Source organism: Pongo pygmaeus, chromosome 18, assembly GCF_028885625.2.
Source record: "Pongo pygmaeus isolate AG05252 chromosome 18, NHGRI_mPonPyg2-v2.0_pri, whole genome shotgun sequence".
NCBI classification, from domain to species: domain Eukaryota; kingdom Metazoa; phylum Chordata; class Mammalia; order Primates; family Hominidae; genus Pongo; species Pongo pygmaeus.
Window position 1 is genome coordinate 12435206 of NC_072391.2, and position 17479 is coordinate 12452684.

General features: G+C 40.6%; 1 protein-coding gene across 3 annotated transcripts in view; it reads right to left on the reverse strand.

Annotated features, from left to right (window-relative positions):
- Nucleotides 1–3541, reverse strand: part of TEKT5 (tektin 5) — a 71614-nt gene extending 68073 nt beyond the window's left edge. Inside the window, exon 1 of one of the 3 annotated variants that reach the window (XR_008494736.2) lies at nt 2493–3132. Coding sequence is in view for 2 of the 3 variants with exons in the window: in XM_054455168.2 (XP_054311143.1) it covers nt 2493–3056 (564 nt within the window). In the remaining variant the exon portion in view is untranslated. Of the gene's footprint in view, nt 1–2492 lie in introns of all 3 variants that reach the window. The other 2 variants (XM_054455168.2, XM_054455169.2) reach the window with 2 other exon arrangements.
- Nucleotides 3542–17479: the final 13938 nt, after the last annotated feature.

Consider the following 17479-nt stretch of genomic DNA (forward strand, 5'->3'; position numbering starts at 1 on the left):
TCCCAGCTACTCGGGAGGCTGAGGCAGGAGAATGGCGTGGACCCGGCAGGCGGAGCTTGCAGTGAGCCGAGATCGCACCACTGCACTCCAGCCTGGGCAACAGAGCGAGACTCCGTCTCAAAAAAAAAAAAAAAGATGTTAATTTCTGGGAGGCCATCAAGGGAACCAGTGGCTGCTGTGAGGACAACAGGTTGGAAGGGAGCAGGAATTGGGAGACCAGGGCGGAGGTGGCTTACACTGGGCAGGGAGAGGCTGCCTGGATTGTGGGGGCAGCCCGGGAGATGGAATTGAGATGTCGATGGTCCCCCTGCCACCACTTGGCTGATCAGAGAAAGCCAGATGTGACCAGGCAGAGCTGGACTTTCCAGACAGGATGGGGGAGTGAGAAGAGAGTGGGAGGGAGAGCAGTAGGTTTGGGATGCTGCTGTAGGGCTCTGAAAAGCTGCCCTGCTCATCCTCCTTCCCAGGGAGAATCTAGGGTTGTATGGAATCTGCTCCCTGGATTCCATGGGTTTGGACATCCAAGAGTGATGGAAAACTCTGCCATGTCTCCCAGGGGTATCCAGAGGCAGGATCTCTCCTACGGAAGCCCCTGTAGCTGCAGGAGGCTTCCAGGCAAGAGGTCCTGACTTCCCCACACACTCCAGGGAGCAGCCAATCATCTTCCTATGTGGCCAAAGTCAATTCCTATAGGTGCTGCTGATTCCTCACTCAGTGTCCACTCAACTCCTTCCATGATTTTCTCCTGGATGTGATGAGAAACATTCACTTATCCAGACCTCTTTGCATCCAGAGAGTCCATACGAGTGCTGGCTAATAGGCTAAAAATGGAAACACAGGACAGACCTTCTAGAAAAGACATTCCCTGATAAAAAGCGATGGTGCCCATTGATGCGTCTGCTCTTTGTTCTACCCTTGCCTTCCTGCCTCGAATGAGAATATCAAGAGGCCCCTGGCACGCAGGAACTTGCAGTATAAAATACGAAACCTCTTTGGGAACAGGAGGACAAAAACCACATGCTGTGGGTGGCAGAGCAGAGAGAGGAGCCTGGGTCCCTTCTGGCACCAAGTTGAGGCTGCAGCCGCCTGATCTGTCTCCCTCTGGAATCTTCCTTATGACAGAAAAATAAATTCCTGTTTGGCTAAACCACTATCGTGGAGTATTTGTTACATGCAGCTAAAAGCTATCCTAACTGAGCAGGGACACAACTGGAGGTTAGGAGACCAAGGAAGTGTTAGGAATGTCCACATTTAGTTTTTGTTTGTTTGTTTGTTTTGTTTTTTGAGATGGAGTCTTGTTTTGTGGCACAGGCTGGAGTGCAGTGGCGCGATCTCAGCTCACTGCAACCTCCGCCTCCTGGGTTCAAGAGATTCTCCTGCTTCAGCCTCCCAAGTAGTTGGGATTACAGGCATGTGCCACCATACCCAGCTAATTTTGTATTTTTAGTAGAAATGGGGTTTCATCATGTTGACCAGGCTGGTCTCGAACTCCTGACCTCAGGTGATCCACCTGCCCCGGCCTCACAAAATGCTGGGATTACAGGCGTAAGCCACTGCGCCCAGTCACAGTTAGATATTTACTCATTTATTCAGCATGTATTTATTGAATGCCTACTCTGTGCTTCACTCTGTCCTAGGCTGGGAATACATTCAAAACATTAGTGTAAACAACACCAATCAGCACCGACACTGGTCACTACGGACCCACACAGACATACAGGTGCCCTGCACTGAATAGCAGTCTTGAATACATCAGTGACAAAGCAGGCAAAAATCTCTACCTTGATGGAGACTATCCTGTATTCTAATATTCAATCAAGTATAGAGCATGTTAGAGGATAAGTATTACGGGGAAAAATAAGGCAGTTATAGGCCAGGCGCAGTGGCTCACGCCTGCAATCCCTGCACTCTAGGAGGTCAAGGCGGACAGATCAGATCGAGACCAGCCTGGCCAACATAGCGAAACCCTGTCTTTACTAAAAATACAAAAGTTAGCTGGCCATGGTGGCGGGCGCCTGTAATCCCAGCTCCTCGGGAGGCCGAGGCAAGAGAGTCGCTTGAACCCAGGAGGCGGAAGTCGCAGTGAGCCAAGATCAAGCCACTGCACTCTAGCTTGGGTGACAGAAGGAGACTCTGTGTAAAAAATAAATAAATAAATAAATAAATAAGTCAGTTATTTTAAGCATGTGCTTTAAGGACCAGAACACACACATGCTCAGGCATGCATAAGTATGCACACAATATTTTCATGAAACCCCTACAACTTTGATGTAGCTTCAAGGAGAAAAGGAAATTCTGTTCAGTCCAAGAAACCCTGATTTGACTGGGATTATCCTGAATTGACTAAGATTGTATTACTGATCGTATTCGATGATGCAGCTGAAACCGACCTGCAAGGTGCCTGCCACCTTGATCTTCAGTCAAGGGAAGTGGAATGAGCGTGCAGTATCCGCATCAGACAGCCACAGCCCTGTCCCCACCCCTGTACTCGCCTGCAATGGGCAGTTCACCTCATCGGCCGCGCACTCCAGCCGCCTCTTGACCGTCTCCAAGTTCTGGTTCTCAGTCAGAAGCCTGTCCAGCTCATAGCTCAGCTCTGACTTCCAGAAGCCAATGTCCGACAGCCTCTGGCCCAGGTTCCGGGAGGTGCCCTCCTGCATCTGGTGCGTCAGCTGGTCCTTGTCCTGCAAAAGCCTCATGGAGTCGTCCGTCAGCTGGCTGGCCCACAGCCGGGAGGCCTCAGCCCCACGCACCTGCAGCTGGTTGGACTGGTCCCAGTCGTGGGGGCTATAACGAGAGAAGAGTGCTGAGCGTAGCGCGGGCAGGATGGTGGGCGGACGCAGGGTACTGGTGCTCTCGTCCGGGCAGGTCTGGACATTGGCTATCTTGTAGAAGAGGCTAGGCCTCCATGAATTGAGGTAGCGGTACCCGGGCAGGTAGTAGGGCTGATAGCACTCCTGGATCACTGGCGCCTGTACAGCTGGCAGTGAGGTCAAGCCACAGCACTTCCTGGGACCACAGTAACTGGCGGTCTGAGTGGTCCCAAGAAACTCCATCCTCCCTCATGAGCCCCACTCGGGCAAAACTCTGCTCAAGGAGCCAAAGCTATCACCAGGAAAGGCGAAAGTGCTTCTCTTGGGGACTAGCAGAACCTCTATGACTCAGCACTGGTGTCATAAAGCCTGGGGAGAGGGACTCTTAGCGGGGCCTTTGCTCACTTACAGGCCAGCTGGGGCCATATTGTCCAAAACAAACAGACAAAAACGATAATCAGTAAAATGAATGTGAGTTTCATAACCTACAGATTCAGTTGCAAGAAGTGACATTTTATCTTCCTATTACAACTGGGCGGGAGGAAAATTAATGTAGTTTAGCCAGTGAATTCAATCAGCTCAGGGACAATTTGGTCAAAGCGAGTTGTTTTCTTTCTTTCTTTGTCCCCAACATGGCATCAAAATGGTCCATCTGAGGTGAGGCATGGTAGCTCATGCCTGTCATCTCAGCACTTTGGAAGGCTGTGGCCAGAGGATCACTTGAGTACAGGAGTTACTAGTATAGGAGACTAACCTGGGCAGTGTATTGAGACCCCATCTCTACAAAAGAATTTTAAAATGAGCTGGGCACAGTAGCTGGCACCTGCGGTCCCAGCTACTCAGGAGGCTGAGGCAGGAGGATGGCTTGAGTCCAGGAGGTGGAGGCTGCAGTAAGCTGTGATTGCACCACTGCACTCCAGCCTGGGTGGCAGAGCAAGCCTATCTCCAATAAAAAAAGAAGGTTCATTGGTAACATGGAATACCACTCAGCAATACTACTCAAAACAGGACAAATGAATCTCAAATTTTAAGCTATGTGGAAGCAGCTAGGCTCAAAAGATGACATTGTGTATTAGTCCATGTATATCACATTCTGGAAAAGACAAATCCATACGGACAGAGGACAGATCAGTGGTTGCCAGGGTCTAGAGGTTGGGGGAGAGTTGTTGACTCCAAAGGAGCACAAGAAAATTGGGAGGGGCGAGACAGTATGTTCTAGATCTTAATTGTGTTGGTTACACATTTAGTGGAAACCCATAGAAGTTTCCACTAAAAAGAGTAAAATTTATTGTACATCAATTATACTTCAATAACCTGATTTTTTAAAATAGAGGGAGGGATCTTGAGCATCAGGAGGCAGAGACTGTCTATTTTGCTCACCATTAAATTCCTGGCATCCAGCACACTATCGAATGAGTGAATGAATGGGTATCTAAAATGAGAGCTTTCTTGTTCCAGAAAAGTTATTAACTCTATATTCTATAACAATTTTTTGTTTTCAGAAAGACATTCTTTCTCTGTTGCCCAGGCTGGAGTGCAGTTGCATGATTGTAGCTTACCGCAGCCTGAAACCCTTGGGCTCAAGTGATCCTCCTGCCTCAGCCTCCTGAGTAACTGGGACTACAGATGCATGCCATCATGCCTGGCTAATTTTTCTTTTTTTTTTGTAGACATGGGGGTCTCACTATGTTGCCCAGCCTGGTCTCAAACTCTTGGCCTCAAGCGATCCTCCCATCTTGGCCTCCCAAAGTGCTGGGATTACAGGCATGAGCCCCCCACCCCCACCCTGCCACCACCACTCAGCCTATAACAATATTTTAATTACACCAAGAAACTTTCCTCCCTCTTTGGCTGGTGAGAGTAGCAACAAAGTGACAAGGTACAGAACAAGAAGAGTGCTTGATTTGTGGGGCTTCTTTCTGCTGTTGAACTGGGAAAGAGATGAATCTAACTCTCAAATGGTCTTTGTTAGTAGAGTACGATATTCAATAGCAATTTTCCCCCAATCGCCTAAAATCAGGAGTGGGTATGAGAGGACCAAGGCAGCAAAAGTGAAGATAGATAACATTTAGTAAGCACCTTCAAGGTTCTTGTGTTTTACGTAGACTCATTTATTTCATTTCCACAGAAAACCTTTAAGGAAGGCTTCACACCCACATCTTCCAGTGTGGGATCAGAAGGCCCTGGTCCTCCCAACGTTCACAACCCTTACCTCTCAGGATCTTCTAAGTTGGGACGTCACATACAGGAGGGGCCTGCACACAGAAGGCAGCCAAGAAATGGACGAAAAAGATTTGGGTATTTTTTTAAGCACTAAATGGTTATGGTAAAATATTATTTTGGAGGAAGTGTAGGGGGAGGCGAGGGGAAAAAAGGTTTTTTGTGTAACATCAACAAGTTTAAAGTGAAATTTAGGGTTTCTCATCATCCTTGGCTTCTTGTAGCCTTCTCAGATAGAACTAATATTATCAGATTTTTCCAGAAATATTTCATACATATATAGCATATATCTAGATAATGTCATATATAACACACTATGATATTAATAAAATATCTAAAATATTTATAATAATATCAAGTGTTAACATGTAGTGTTACCACACTATGATGTTAACAAATATCTATGATATTTATAATATCTAGTGTTAACACAATGTGATATTAGTAAACTAACACATCTACAAATTCTAGTGTTAACACACTGTGATATTAATAAAATATATTTATAATATCTAGTGCTAACACATGGTGTTAACACATAATGATATTAATAAAATCTCTATATTTATAATATCTAGTGTTAACACACTATATCAATAAAATATCTGATATTTATAATATCTAGTGTTACACTATGATATTAACAAACTATCTATGATATTTATAATATCTAGTGTTACACTATGATATTAACAAACTATCTATGATATTTATAATATCTAGTGTTTACAGTGTTAACACACTATGATATTAAGAAAATATCTTTATATTTATCATATCTAGTCATAACACACTATGATACTAAGAAAATATGTATGATATTTACACGACCTTGTGTTAACATACAGAGTAAACACACTATGATATTCATAAAATAGCTATGATAAATATAATATCTAGTGTTAACACACAGGGTTAATACATTATGATATTAATAAAATATCTATGATATTTATAATATCTAAAGTTAGCACACTGTGTTAACACACTATAATATTCATAAAATAGCTACAATATTTATGATAACTAATGTAAACACACAATGATTAATAAAATATCTATGATATTTATAGTATCTAGTGTTAACACACAGTGTTAACACTATAATATTAAAAAATATCTATGATATTGAAAATATCTAGTGTTAAAACATTAAGATATTAATAAAATATCTATGATATTTATAGTAGCTGGTGTTAATACACACTGTTAACTCACTATGATATTAATAAAATATCCATGATATTTATAATATATAGTCTTAACACACAGGGTTAACACACTATGCTATTAATAAAATATCTATGACATTTATAATATTTAGCGTTAAAACAGTATGATACTAATAAAATATACATGGTATTTATAATAGCAAATGTTAACACACTATGATATTATAAATATCCATGATATTTATAATATCTAGTGTAAAAACAACGATATTAATAAAATATGCATAATATATATTCAGGAATTAATATCATGGATATTAATAAGATAGCCATGATAATTATAATATCTAGAGGTAACACACTATGATATTAATAAACTATCCAAGACATTTATAATATCTAGTGCTAAAACACTATAATATTAATAAAATATCTATGGCATTTGTAATATTTGGTGTTAACACACTATGATATTAATAAAATATCTATGATATGTATAATATCTAGTGTTAAAATGCTATGATATTAATAAAATATCTATGACATTTATAATATCTACTGTTTACACACAGTGTTAACAGACTATGACATTAATAAAATTTCCATGATATTTATAATATCTAGTGTTAACACACTATGATATTAATAAAATATCCAGTGTTAACACACTATGGTATTAATAAAATATCCATGATATTTATACTATCTAGTATTAACAGATGTGATACTAATAATATATCTATGATATTCATAATATCTAATGTTATCACAGGGTGCTAACACACTATGCCATTAAGAAAGCATCCACGATATTTATAATATCTAGCATTAACACACTAGGATATTAATGAAATATCCATAATATCGCACCCCCTGTGACATTCTAGGATATTATGAATAATATCACAAGGTGTATACCCAGTGTGACATTAGGAGTAATATCTCCCTAGGATATTATGAAATATATCACAGGGTGTACAACCACTGTGACATTAGGAGTAATATCCCCCCTAATATATTAAAAATGATACCACAGGCTGGGCGTGGTGGCTCATGCCTGTAATCCCAGCACTTTGGGAGGCTAAGCGGGCGGATCACGAGGTCAGGAGGTCGATACCATCCTGGCTAACACGGTGAAACCCCGTCTCTACTAAAAATACAAAAAAATTAGCCAGGCGTGGTGGTGGGCACCTGTAGTCCCTGCTACTCGGGAGGCTGAGGCAGGAGAATGGTGTGAACCTGGGAGGTGGAACTTGCAGTGAGCCGAGATTGTGCCACTGCACCCCAGCCTGGGTAACAGAGCGAGATGCCATCTCAAAATAAAAAATTAATAATAATAATAATAATAATAATAATAATATCACAAGATGTATGTCCATTGTGAAATTAGGAGTAACATCCCCCTAAGATATTATGAATAATATCACATGGTGTAGTCCCACTGTGACAAGAGAAGTAATATAACCCTAGGATATTATGAATACTATCACAAGAAGTACACACATGGTATACAACCACTGTGACATTAGGGGTAATATTTCTCTAGAATATGATCAATAATATCACAGAGTGTACATCCTGTGAGTAACATCCTAGGAGTAAAATCCCCAGAGGATATTAGGAATAATATCACAGTGAATGTACACACATGGTGTACACCCGCTGTGACATTAGGTGTAACATCTTCCTAGAATAAGACGAATAATATCACAGGGTGTACATACATGGTGGACACCCCCTGTGACATTAGGAATACATCTCTTTAGAATATTAGGAATAATACCACAGGGTGTACATCCCCTGTGACATTCGAATTAACATCCCCCTAAGATATTAAGTATAATATCACAAGTTTACATGCCCTGTGACATTAGGAGTAACATCTCCCTAGGAGATTACAAATAATATCACAGGGTATACACTCCCTGTAATATTAGGATTAAAATTCCCCTATAATATTATGAATAATATCACAGGGTATACACCCCCTGTGATATTAGGAGTAACATCACCCTAAAATATTACAAATAATATAACAGGGTATATACACCCTGTGACATTAGGAGTAACATCCCCCTGGCATATTAAGAATAATATCAAAGGGTGTACACCCCTGTGACATTAGGAGTAACATATCCCTAAAATGTTACTGATAGTATCAAAAAGGGGTACACGACCTGTGACATTAGAAATAACATCCTCCTAGGATATTACAAATAATATCACAGTAGATATTACTCCTAATGTCACAGTGGGTGACCACACATGGTGTGCACCCACTGTGATATTAGGAGAAATATCTCCCCAGAATATAACAAATAATGTCCCAGAGTGTACACACACGATGCAAACCCACTGTGAAATTAGGAGTAATATCTCCCTGGGGAATTGTGGGTAATGTCCTAGGGTGTACACACAGGGTGTACACCCACTGTGATATTAGGAGTAATATCTCCCCAGGTTATTATAAATAATTTCCCAGGGTGTACACACACGGTGTAAACCACTGTAATATTAGTAGTAATATCTCCCAAAAATATTACAAATAATGTCCCTGGGTGTACACACATGGTGTACACCCACTCTGATATTAAAAGTTATATTTTTCTGGGTATCACAAATAATATCCCAGCATGTACACATGGTATACATCCACTGGGATATTAAGAGTAATATCTCCCCAGGATATTACAAATAATGTCTCAGGACGTACACACAGGATGTTCATTCAATGTGACACTACAAGTAATATCTCCCTAGTGTATTACGAATAATGTCCTAGGGTGTACACACACAGTGTACACTCACTATGATATTAATAATATCTCCCCATGATATTACAAATAATGTCCCAGAGTGCACACCCATGGTGTACACCCACTGTGATATTTGGAGTAATATCTCCTTAGGATATTATGAATAATGTCCCAGGGTGTACACATGGCATACACCCATGGTGATATTAAGAGTAATGTCTCTCTATGATATTACAAATAATTTCCCACAGTGTACACCCACTGTGATATTAGAAGAAATATCTCTTCAGGATATTTCAAATAATATCCCTGAGTGTACACACATGGTGTACACTCACTGTGACGTTAAGAGTAGTATCTTTCCAGGATATTACTAATAATATCCCAGTGTGTGCACACATGGTGTACACTCACTGTAATATTAAAAATAATATCTCCTCAGAATATTACAAATACTATTTCAGAGTTTACACTCATGTTGTACACCCACTGTGACATTAGGAGTAATATCTTCCCTGAATATTGTGAATTCCAGGGTGTACATCCACTGTGATATTAGGAGTAATATTTCCCCAAGATATTACGAATAATATACCAGGGTGTACACAGATGGTGTACACCTACTATGTTATTAGATGTAATATCTCCCCAAGCTATTATGAATACTATCTCAGGGTGAACACACATCCTGCACACCCACAGTGATATTAGGAGCAATATCTGCTCCGGATATTACAAGTAATATCCCAAACAGTACACGCATGGTGTACACCCACTGTCATATTAAGATTAAGGCTGGGCTCTGTGGCTCATGCCTGTAATCCCAGCACTTTGGGAGGCCAACGCGGGCAGATCACGAGGTCAGGAGATCGAGACCATCCTGGTTAACATGGCGAAACCCTGTCTCTACTAAAAATATAAAAAAATTAGCTGGGCGTGGTGGCGGGCGCCTGTAGTCCCAGCTACTCGGGAGGCTGAGGCAGGACAAAGGCGTGAACCCAGGAGGCGGAGCTTGCAGTGAGCCCAGTTCGCGCCACTGCACTCCAGCCTGGGCGATAGAGCGAGACTCTGTCTCAAAAAGAAAAAAAATTAATATCCCCCAGAATATTACAAATACTATACCAGCATGTACACACACAGTGTACACCCACTGTCATATTATAAGTAGTATCTCCATAGGATATTATGAAGACTATACAAGGCTGTAGATGCATGGTGTACACCCATTGTGATATTAGGAGTAATATCTCCCCAGAATATTACTAATAATATCTTAGGGTGTACACACACAGTGTACCCCCACTGTGATATTAGGAGTAATATCTTCTCAGGATATTACAAATAATGTCCCAGGGTGAACACACATGGTGTACACCCACTGTGATATTAGGAGTAATATCTTTTCAGGATATTATCAATAATGTCCCAGGGTGTACACACATCGTATACACCAACTGTGATATTAGAAGTAATATCTCCCCAGAATATTACAAATAATTTCCCATGGTGTACACACATGGTGTGCACCCACTGGGATATTAGGAGTAATATCTCCCCAGGATATTATGAATAATATTCTAGGATGTACACACATGGTGTACACTCCGCTGTGATATTGAGTAATATCTCTGCAGGATACTACAAGCAATATCCCAGGGTGTCCATCCACTGTGATATTAGAAATAATATATCCCCAGGATATTACAAATAATATCCCAGTGTGTTCACACATGGTGTACACCATCTGTGATATTAAAAGTAATATCTCCCCGGAAATTATGAATACTATCTCAGGGTATACACACATGGCGTACACCCACTGTGATATTAGGAGTAATATATTGCAAGGATATTGCTAATACTATTCCAGGGTGTACACACATGTTGTAAAAGCATTGTGATATTAGGAGTAATATCTCCCCAAGATATTACAAATGCTATACCAGTGTGTACACACATGGTGTACACACACTATGATATTAAAAGTAGGATCTCCCCAAGATATTAATAATAGTATCCCAGGGTGTACACACATCGTGTACACCCACCGTAATATTAGGAGTAATATCTGCCCTGGATATTACACATACTATCCCAGAGTGTACACACATAGTGAACACCCACTGTAATATTAAGAGTAATATTCCCCAGGATATTACGAATACTATACTAGTGTATACACACATGGTGTACATCAACTGTGATATTATAAGTAGTATCTCCCCAGGATATTATGATTACTATCCCAGGGTGTAGACACATGGTGTACACTCTTTGTGATATTAGGAGTAATATCACCCCAGATATTACTAATAATATACCAGGGTGTACACACATGGTGTACCTACCCCCACTTTGATATTAGGAGTAATATCTTCCCAGGATATTACAATAATGTCCTAGGGTGTAAAGACATGGGGTACACCCACTGTGATATTAGGAGTAATATCTCCCCAGGATATTATAAATAATGTCCCAGGGTGTACACATGTGGTGCACAACAACTGTGATATTAGAAGTAATATCTTTTAGGATATTATGAATAATGTCCCAGGGTGTACACACATCGTGTAAACCAACTGTGATATCAGGAGAAATATCTTCCCAGCATATTACGAATAATGTATACACCATGTGTGTACACCCACTGAGATATTAGGAGCAATATCTCCCCAGGATACTACTAATACTATCCTAGGGTGTACACACATGGTGTACACCCACTGTGATATTAAGTATAATATCTTCCCAGGATATTATGAATACTCTCCCAGGGTGTACCCACCTGGTGTACAGCCACTGTGATATTTGGAGTAATATCTCCCAAGGATATTACGAATACTATTACAGGGTGTAGACACATGGTGTACACCCACTGTGATATTAGGAGTAATATCTCCCCAGGATATTATAAATAATGTCCCAGGGTGTACACATGTGGTGCACAACAACTGTGATATTAGAAGTAATATCTTTTAGGATATTATGAATAATGTCCCAGGGTGTACACACATCATGTAAACCAACTGTGATATCAGGAGAAATATCTTCCCAGCATATTACGAATAATGTATACACCATGTGTGTACACCCACTGAGATATTAGGAGTAATATCTCCCCAGGATACTACTAATACTATCCTAGGGTGTACACACATGGTGTACACCCACTGTGATATTAAGTGTAATATCTTCCCAGGATATTATGAATACTCTCCCAGGGTGTACCCACCTGGTGTACAGCCACTGTGATATTTGGAGTAATATCTCCCAAGGATATTACGAATACTATTACAGGGTGTAGACACATGGTGTACACCCACTGCGATATTAGGAGTAGTATCTCTCGAGGACATTTTGAGTACTATCCAACACATCCTGTACACCCACCATGACATCAGGAGTAATATCTTACCAGGATATTATGAATACTATACGAGGGTGTACAGGGTGTACACACATGATGTATACCCACTGTGATATTAGGAGGAATATCTCCCCAAAATACTACAGATACTAAAACAGGGTGTACACACATGGTGTACAACCACTGTGATATTAGGAGTAATAGCTCCCCAGGATATTATGAATACCATCCCTGGTGTACACATACGGTGTCATATTAGAAGAAATAATAGACACACATAGTGTCATATTAGAAGAAATATCACCCAAGAATACTATGAATACTACCTGAGGGTGTACACACATAGCATACACCCACAGTGATATTATGAGTAATATATCCCCAGAATATTATGAACACTATTCCAGGGTGTACACACCTTGTGTACACCCACTGTGATATTAGGAGTAATATCTTTCCAGGATATTACGAATACCATCCCAGGGTGCACACACATGGTTTACACCCACCATAATATTAGGGGTAATATCTGTTTAGGATATTATGGATACTGTCACAGGGTGTACACCATGTATGTGATATTGAGAGTATATTTCCTCAGAATATTATGAATACTATCTCAGGATGTATACACATATTGCACAACTACTGTGATATCACCAGTAATACCACCCAATGTTATTACGAATGCTATACCAGGCCCTACACATATGGTGTACAACCACTGTGATATTACGAGCAATATCTATTCAGTATATTAAAAACACTATCCAATGGTGTACACACATGATGTGCACCTACCGTGACATTAGAAGTAATAGCTCCCCAGGATATTGCAAATACTATACTATCCCAGGGTGTACACACATGGTGTACACTCACTGTGATTTTAGTAGAAATATCGCTCCAGGATATTACAAACACTTCCTGAGGGTGTACACACATGGTGTACACACACTGTGATATTAGGACTAATATCTCCACAGGATATTATGAATGCTATCTCAGGGTTTAAACACATGGTGTACATCCACAGTGACATTAGGAGCAATATCTCCCCAGGATTTTACGAATAATATTCCATGATATTAAAAGTAATATCTCCCCAAAATATTACAAATACTATCCCAGGGTGTGCACACATGGTGTAAACCCACGGTGATATTAACAGCAATATCTCCCCAGGATATTATGAATACTATCCTAGGGTGTACACACATGGTGTACACCCACTGTGATATTAAGAGTAGTAACTCCAGAAGTTACTACTTATATACTACTTATATATATTAAGTAAGATATTAAGAGTAGTAACTCCAGAAAATATTACAAATACTATCCCAAATACTACAAATATCCAGAAATATCCAGAAAATATTACAAATACTATCCCACACATCGTGTACAAACACCGTGATATTAGGAGAAATATCTTCTTAGGATATTATGAATACTATCACAGGGTGTACACAAATGGTGTACAACCACTGTATATTTAGAGTAATATCTCCCCAAAATATTAAGAATACAATAACAGAATATATACATATGGTGTACACCCACTGTGATATTAAGGGTAATATCCCCTAGGATGTTATGAATACTATACCAGTGTGTACACACATGGAGTACATGCACTGTGATATTAGGAGTAATATCTCCCCAAGTCACTGCAATATTAGGAGTAATATTTTCCGGGATATTACCAATGCTATCCCAGGGTGTACACAGATGCTGTACACCCACTGTGATACTGTAAGAAGTATCTCTGCATCATATTACGAATTCAATCCCAGGGGGTATACACAGGTTGAACACGCACTTTGATATTAGAAGTAATATCTTTCAAGGATATTACAAATAGTATCCCAGGGTGTAAACACATGGTGTACGCCCACTGCAATATCAGGAATAACATCTCCCAAGAATATTACAAATAATAGTGCAGAGTGTACACACATGGTGTACACCTACTGTGATATTAAAAGAAATATCTCCCGAGGATATTACAAATAATATCTCAGAGTGTACACACATGGTGTACACCCACTTTGATATTTGGAGTAATATCTTTGGAGGATAATATGAATAATATCACAGAGTGTACACACATGGTGTACACCCACTGTGATATAAAAGTAATACCTCCAGAGGATATTACAAATAATATCACAAGGTGTACACTCACTGTGATATTAGAAGTAATATATTCCAAAGATATTATGAATAATATCACAGGGTATACACTCAATGAGATATTAGGTGTAATATCTCCCTAGGATATTACAAATATTATCATAAGGGGTGCACACACTGTGCTATTAGGAGAAATACCTCTCTAGGATATTACAAATAATATCACAGGCTGTACACACATGGTGTACACACACTGTGCTATTAGGAGTAATATCTCCCTAGGATATTATTAATAATATCACAGGGTGTACACACATGGTGTACATTTACTGTGATATTAGCTGTAATATCTCCCTACGATATTACGAATAATATCACAGTGGGTGTACACCCACTGTGGTATTAGGAGTAGTATCTCCCTCTGATATTATGAACAATATCAGAGGGTGCACACACGTGGTGTACACCCACTGTGATTTTCGAAGAGAAATATTTCCCCAGGATATCATGAATAATATCCCAGAGTGGGAAAATATGGCATACACTCACTGTGATATTAGAAGTGTAATATTTCCTCAGGATATTACAAATATAATCTTAGGGGTGTACACATATGGTGTACACCCACTAAGTTATTAGGAGAGTAATATCTCCTTAGGATATTATGGATAAGATTTCTGGGTGTACACATGGTGTGTACACCCATTGTGATATTAGGAGAATAATAGGAGAATAATAATACACTCTGCGATATGGGGTGTAACATCATCCTTTTCCCCACTGGATATTAGGGACTATATACACCCCCTGCGATACGGGAAGTAACATTATCCTTTCTTCACCTGGATACTCCGGACAATATCTCAGGGGAGTGTACAACCCCTGCGATATGCAGAGTAATATCATCCATTCACCCCCTGGATATTATGAGCAATATCACAGGGGGGTGTTCACCTACTGTGATATGGGGAGTAATATCATCTTCTATCTTCCCGGATATTGCGAACAATATCACAGGGGGGTGTACATCCCCTGCAATATTGGGAATAATTCATCTTCTCCTTCCCTGGATATTATGAAAAATAAAATGGGGGGGTGTACACCCCCTGCGATATGGGGAGTAATATCATCTTCTTCATCCCTGGATATTATGAAATATGTCATAGCAAGGTGTATACTTCCTGCAATATTGGGTGTAATATCACCCTCTCCCTCCCTGGATGTTATGAACAATAGCACAGGGAGGTGTATACTCCCTGCAGTATGGAGAGTAATATCATTCTCTTCACTCCTGGATATTATGAAATATAGCACAAGGGGGTGTATGCTTTCTGTGATATTGGGAGTAACATCATCCTCTTCCACCCTGGATATTACAGACAATATCGCAGGGGGGTGTACACCTCCTACGATAAGGTGAGTAACATCATCCTCTGTTCCCTGGATGTTAAGGATAATATCGCAGGATGTCGTACACCCACTGCGATGTGGGGAGTAACGTCATCCTCTCCACCCCTGAATATTACCAACAACATCGCAAGGAGGTTACACCCCCTGTAATATGGGTAGCAACATCATCCTCTCCACCCCTGGATATTATAAACAATATCATATGAAGGTGTACACCATGAGGTATGGTGAGAAATATCATCCATGACCCCTCTGAATATTAAAAAACCAGATCACAGGACGTTTTATACCCCCCAGCGATATGGAGAGCAATAGTATCGTCTCTCGTCCTGGATATTACGAACAACATCATAAAAAAGTGTACACCCCCCGCTATACAGGTAGTACATACCACCCTCTCCCCTCCTGGATGTGACTAACCACGTCGCAGGTGAATGTACACCCCCCCGCTATATGGGTAGTAAATATCACCCTCTCCCTCTCTGGATGTGACGAACCATACCACGGGTGAATGATACGGGGAGTACTATCACTAATTCCCCACCGGATATTACGAACAATGTTACAGAAAAGATGTACACACCGCGCGATATAAGGAGTGGTATTATACATTTTCCTCTTGGATATTAAGAACCACACCACAGAGGATGGAACACCCACCGCGATCTAAAAAGTAGTATCACCCTATCCAACCCTGGAAATTATAAATTATATCACAGGGGGGTGAACACCGCCAGCGATATGGGGAGTGACATCACCAAATCCAAACCGAATATTACGAATCCTATCACAAGGAGGGTGTACACCCCGCGTGACATAAGGAGTAATATTATACAATTTCTTCTTGGATATTACGAACCACATCGCAGAGGGGCGAACGACCCCCGCGATATGGGGACTAACAGCACCCCCCTATCCCGCCCTGACTGTTAGGAGCCACGGCTGTTCCCCCCTCTCATTCGCCGTGTTTCCGACATTGGAAGAAATATCATCTCCATATGATGGAGGAGTCTGCACTCCCTGCGATAGAAAGAGAAATATCATTCTCTCCTTTCCGGATATTAGGAAAAATAACACAGGGATTTGCGCACCAGCTGGGATATTAGGAGTAATATCACCCTCTTCTTTCCTGGATATTAGTAGCAATATCACAGGGGAGTATATACCTCTTGCGATATTGGGTTTAATATCATTTTTCCCTCACTGGATATTGCGAACAATATCACCAGGAGGGGGTTTAGACCCTCTGAGATAATGGAAATAATATCTTTTTTTCCACTCTTGGATATTAGGAACCACATCACAGATAGGTATACACTTCCTGCAATTTTGACAGTCATATCACCTTCTCCTCCCCTGGAAATTAGGAACAATATCACAGAAGTGCTGTACACTTTCTGGGATATTGGTTGTAATATCTTCCTCTCCACCCTGGACCTTATGAACAATATCACAGGCGTGTGTACACGCCCTGTGACTTTGGGAGTAATATCATCCTTTCCTTCTTTGCATATTAGGAACCACATCACAGGGGTGTATACACGTCCTGCAATATTGACAGTAATATCACCTTTCTTTCCCCCTGGAAATTAGGAACCATGTCAC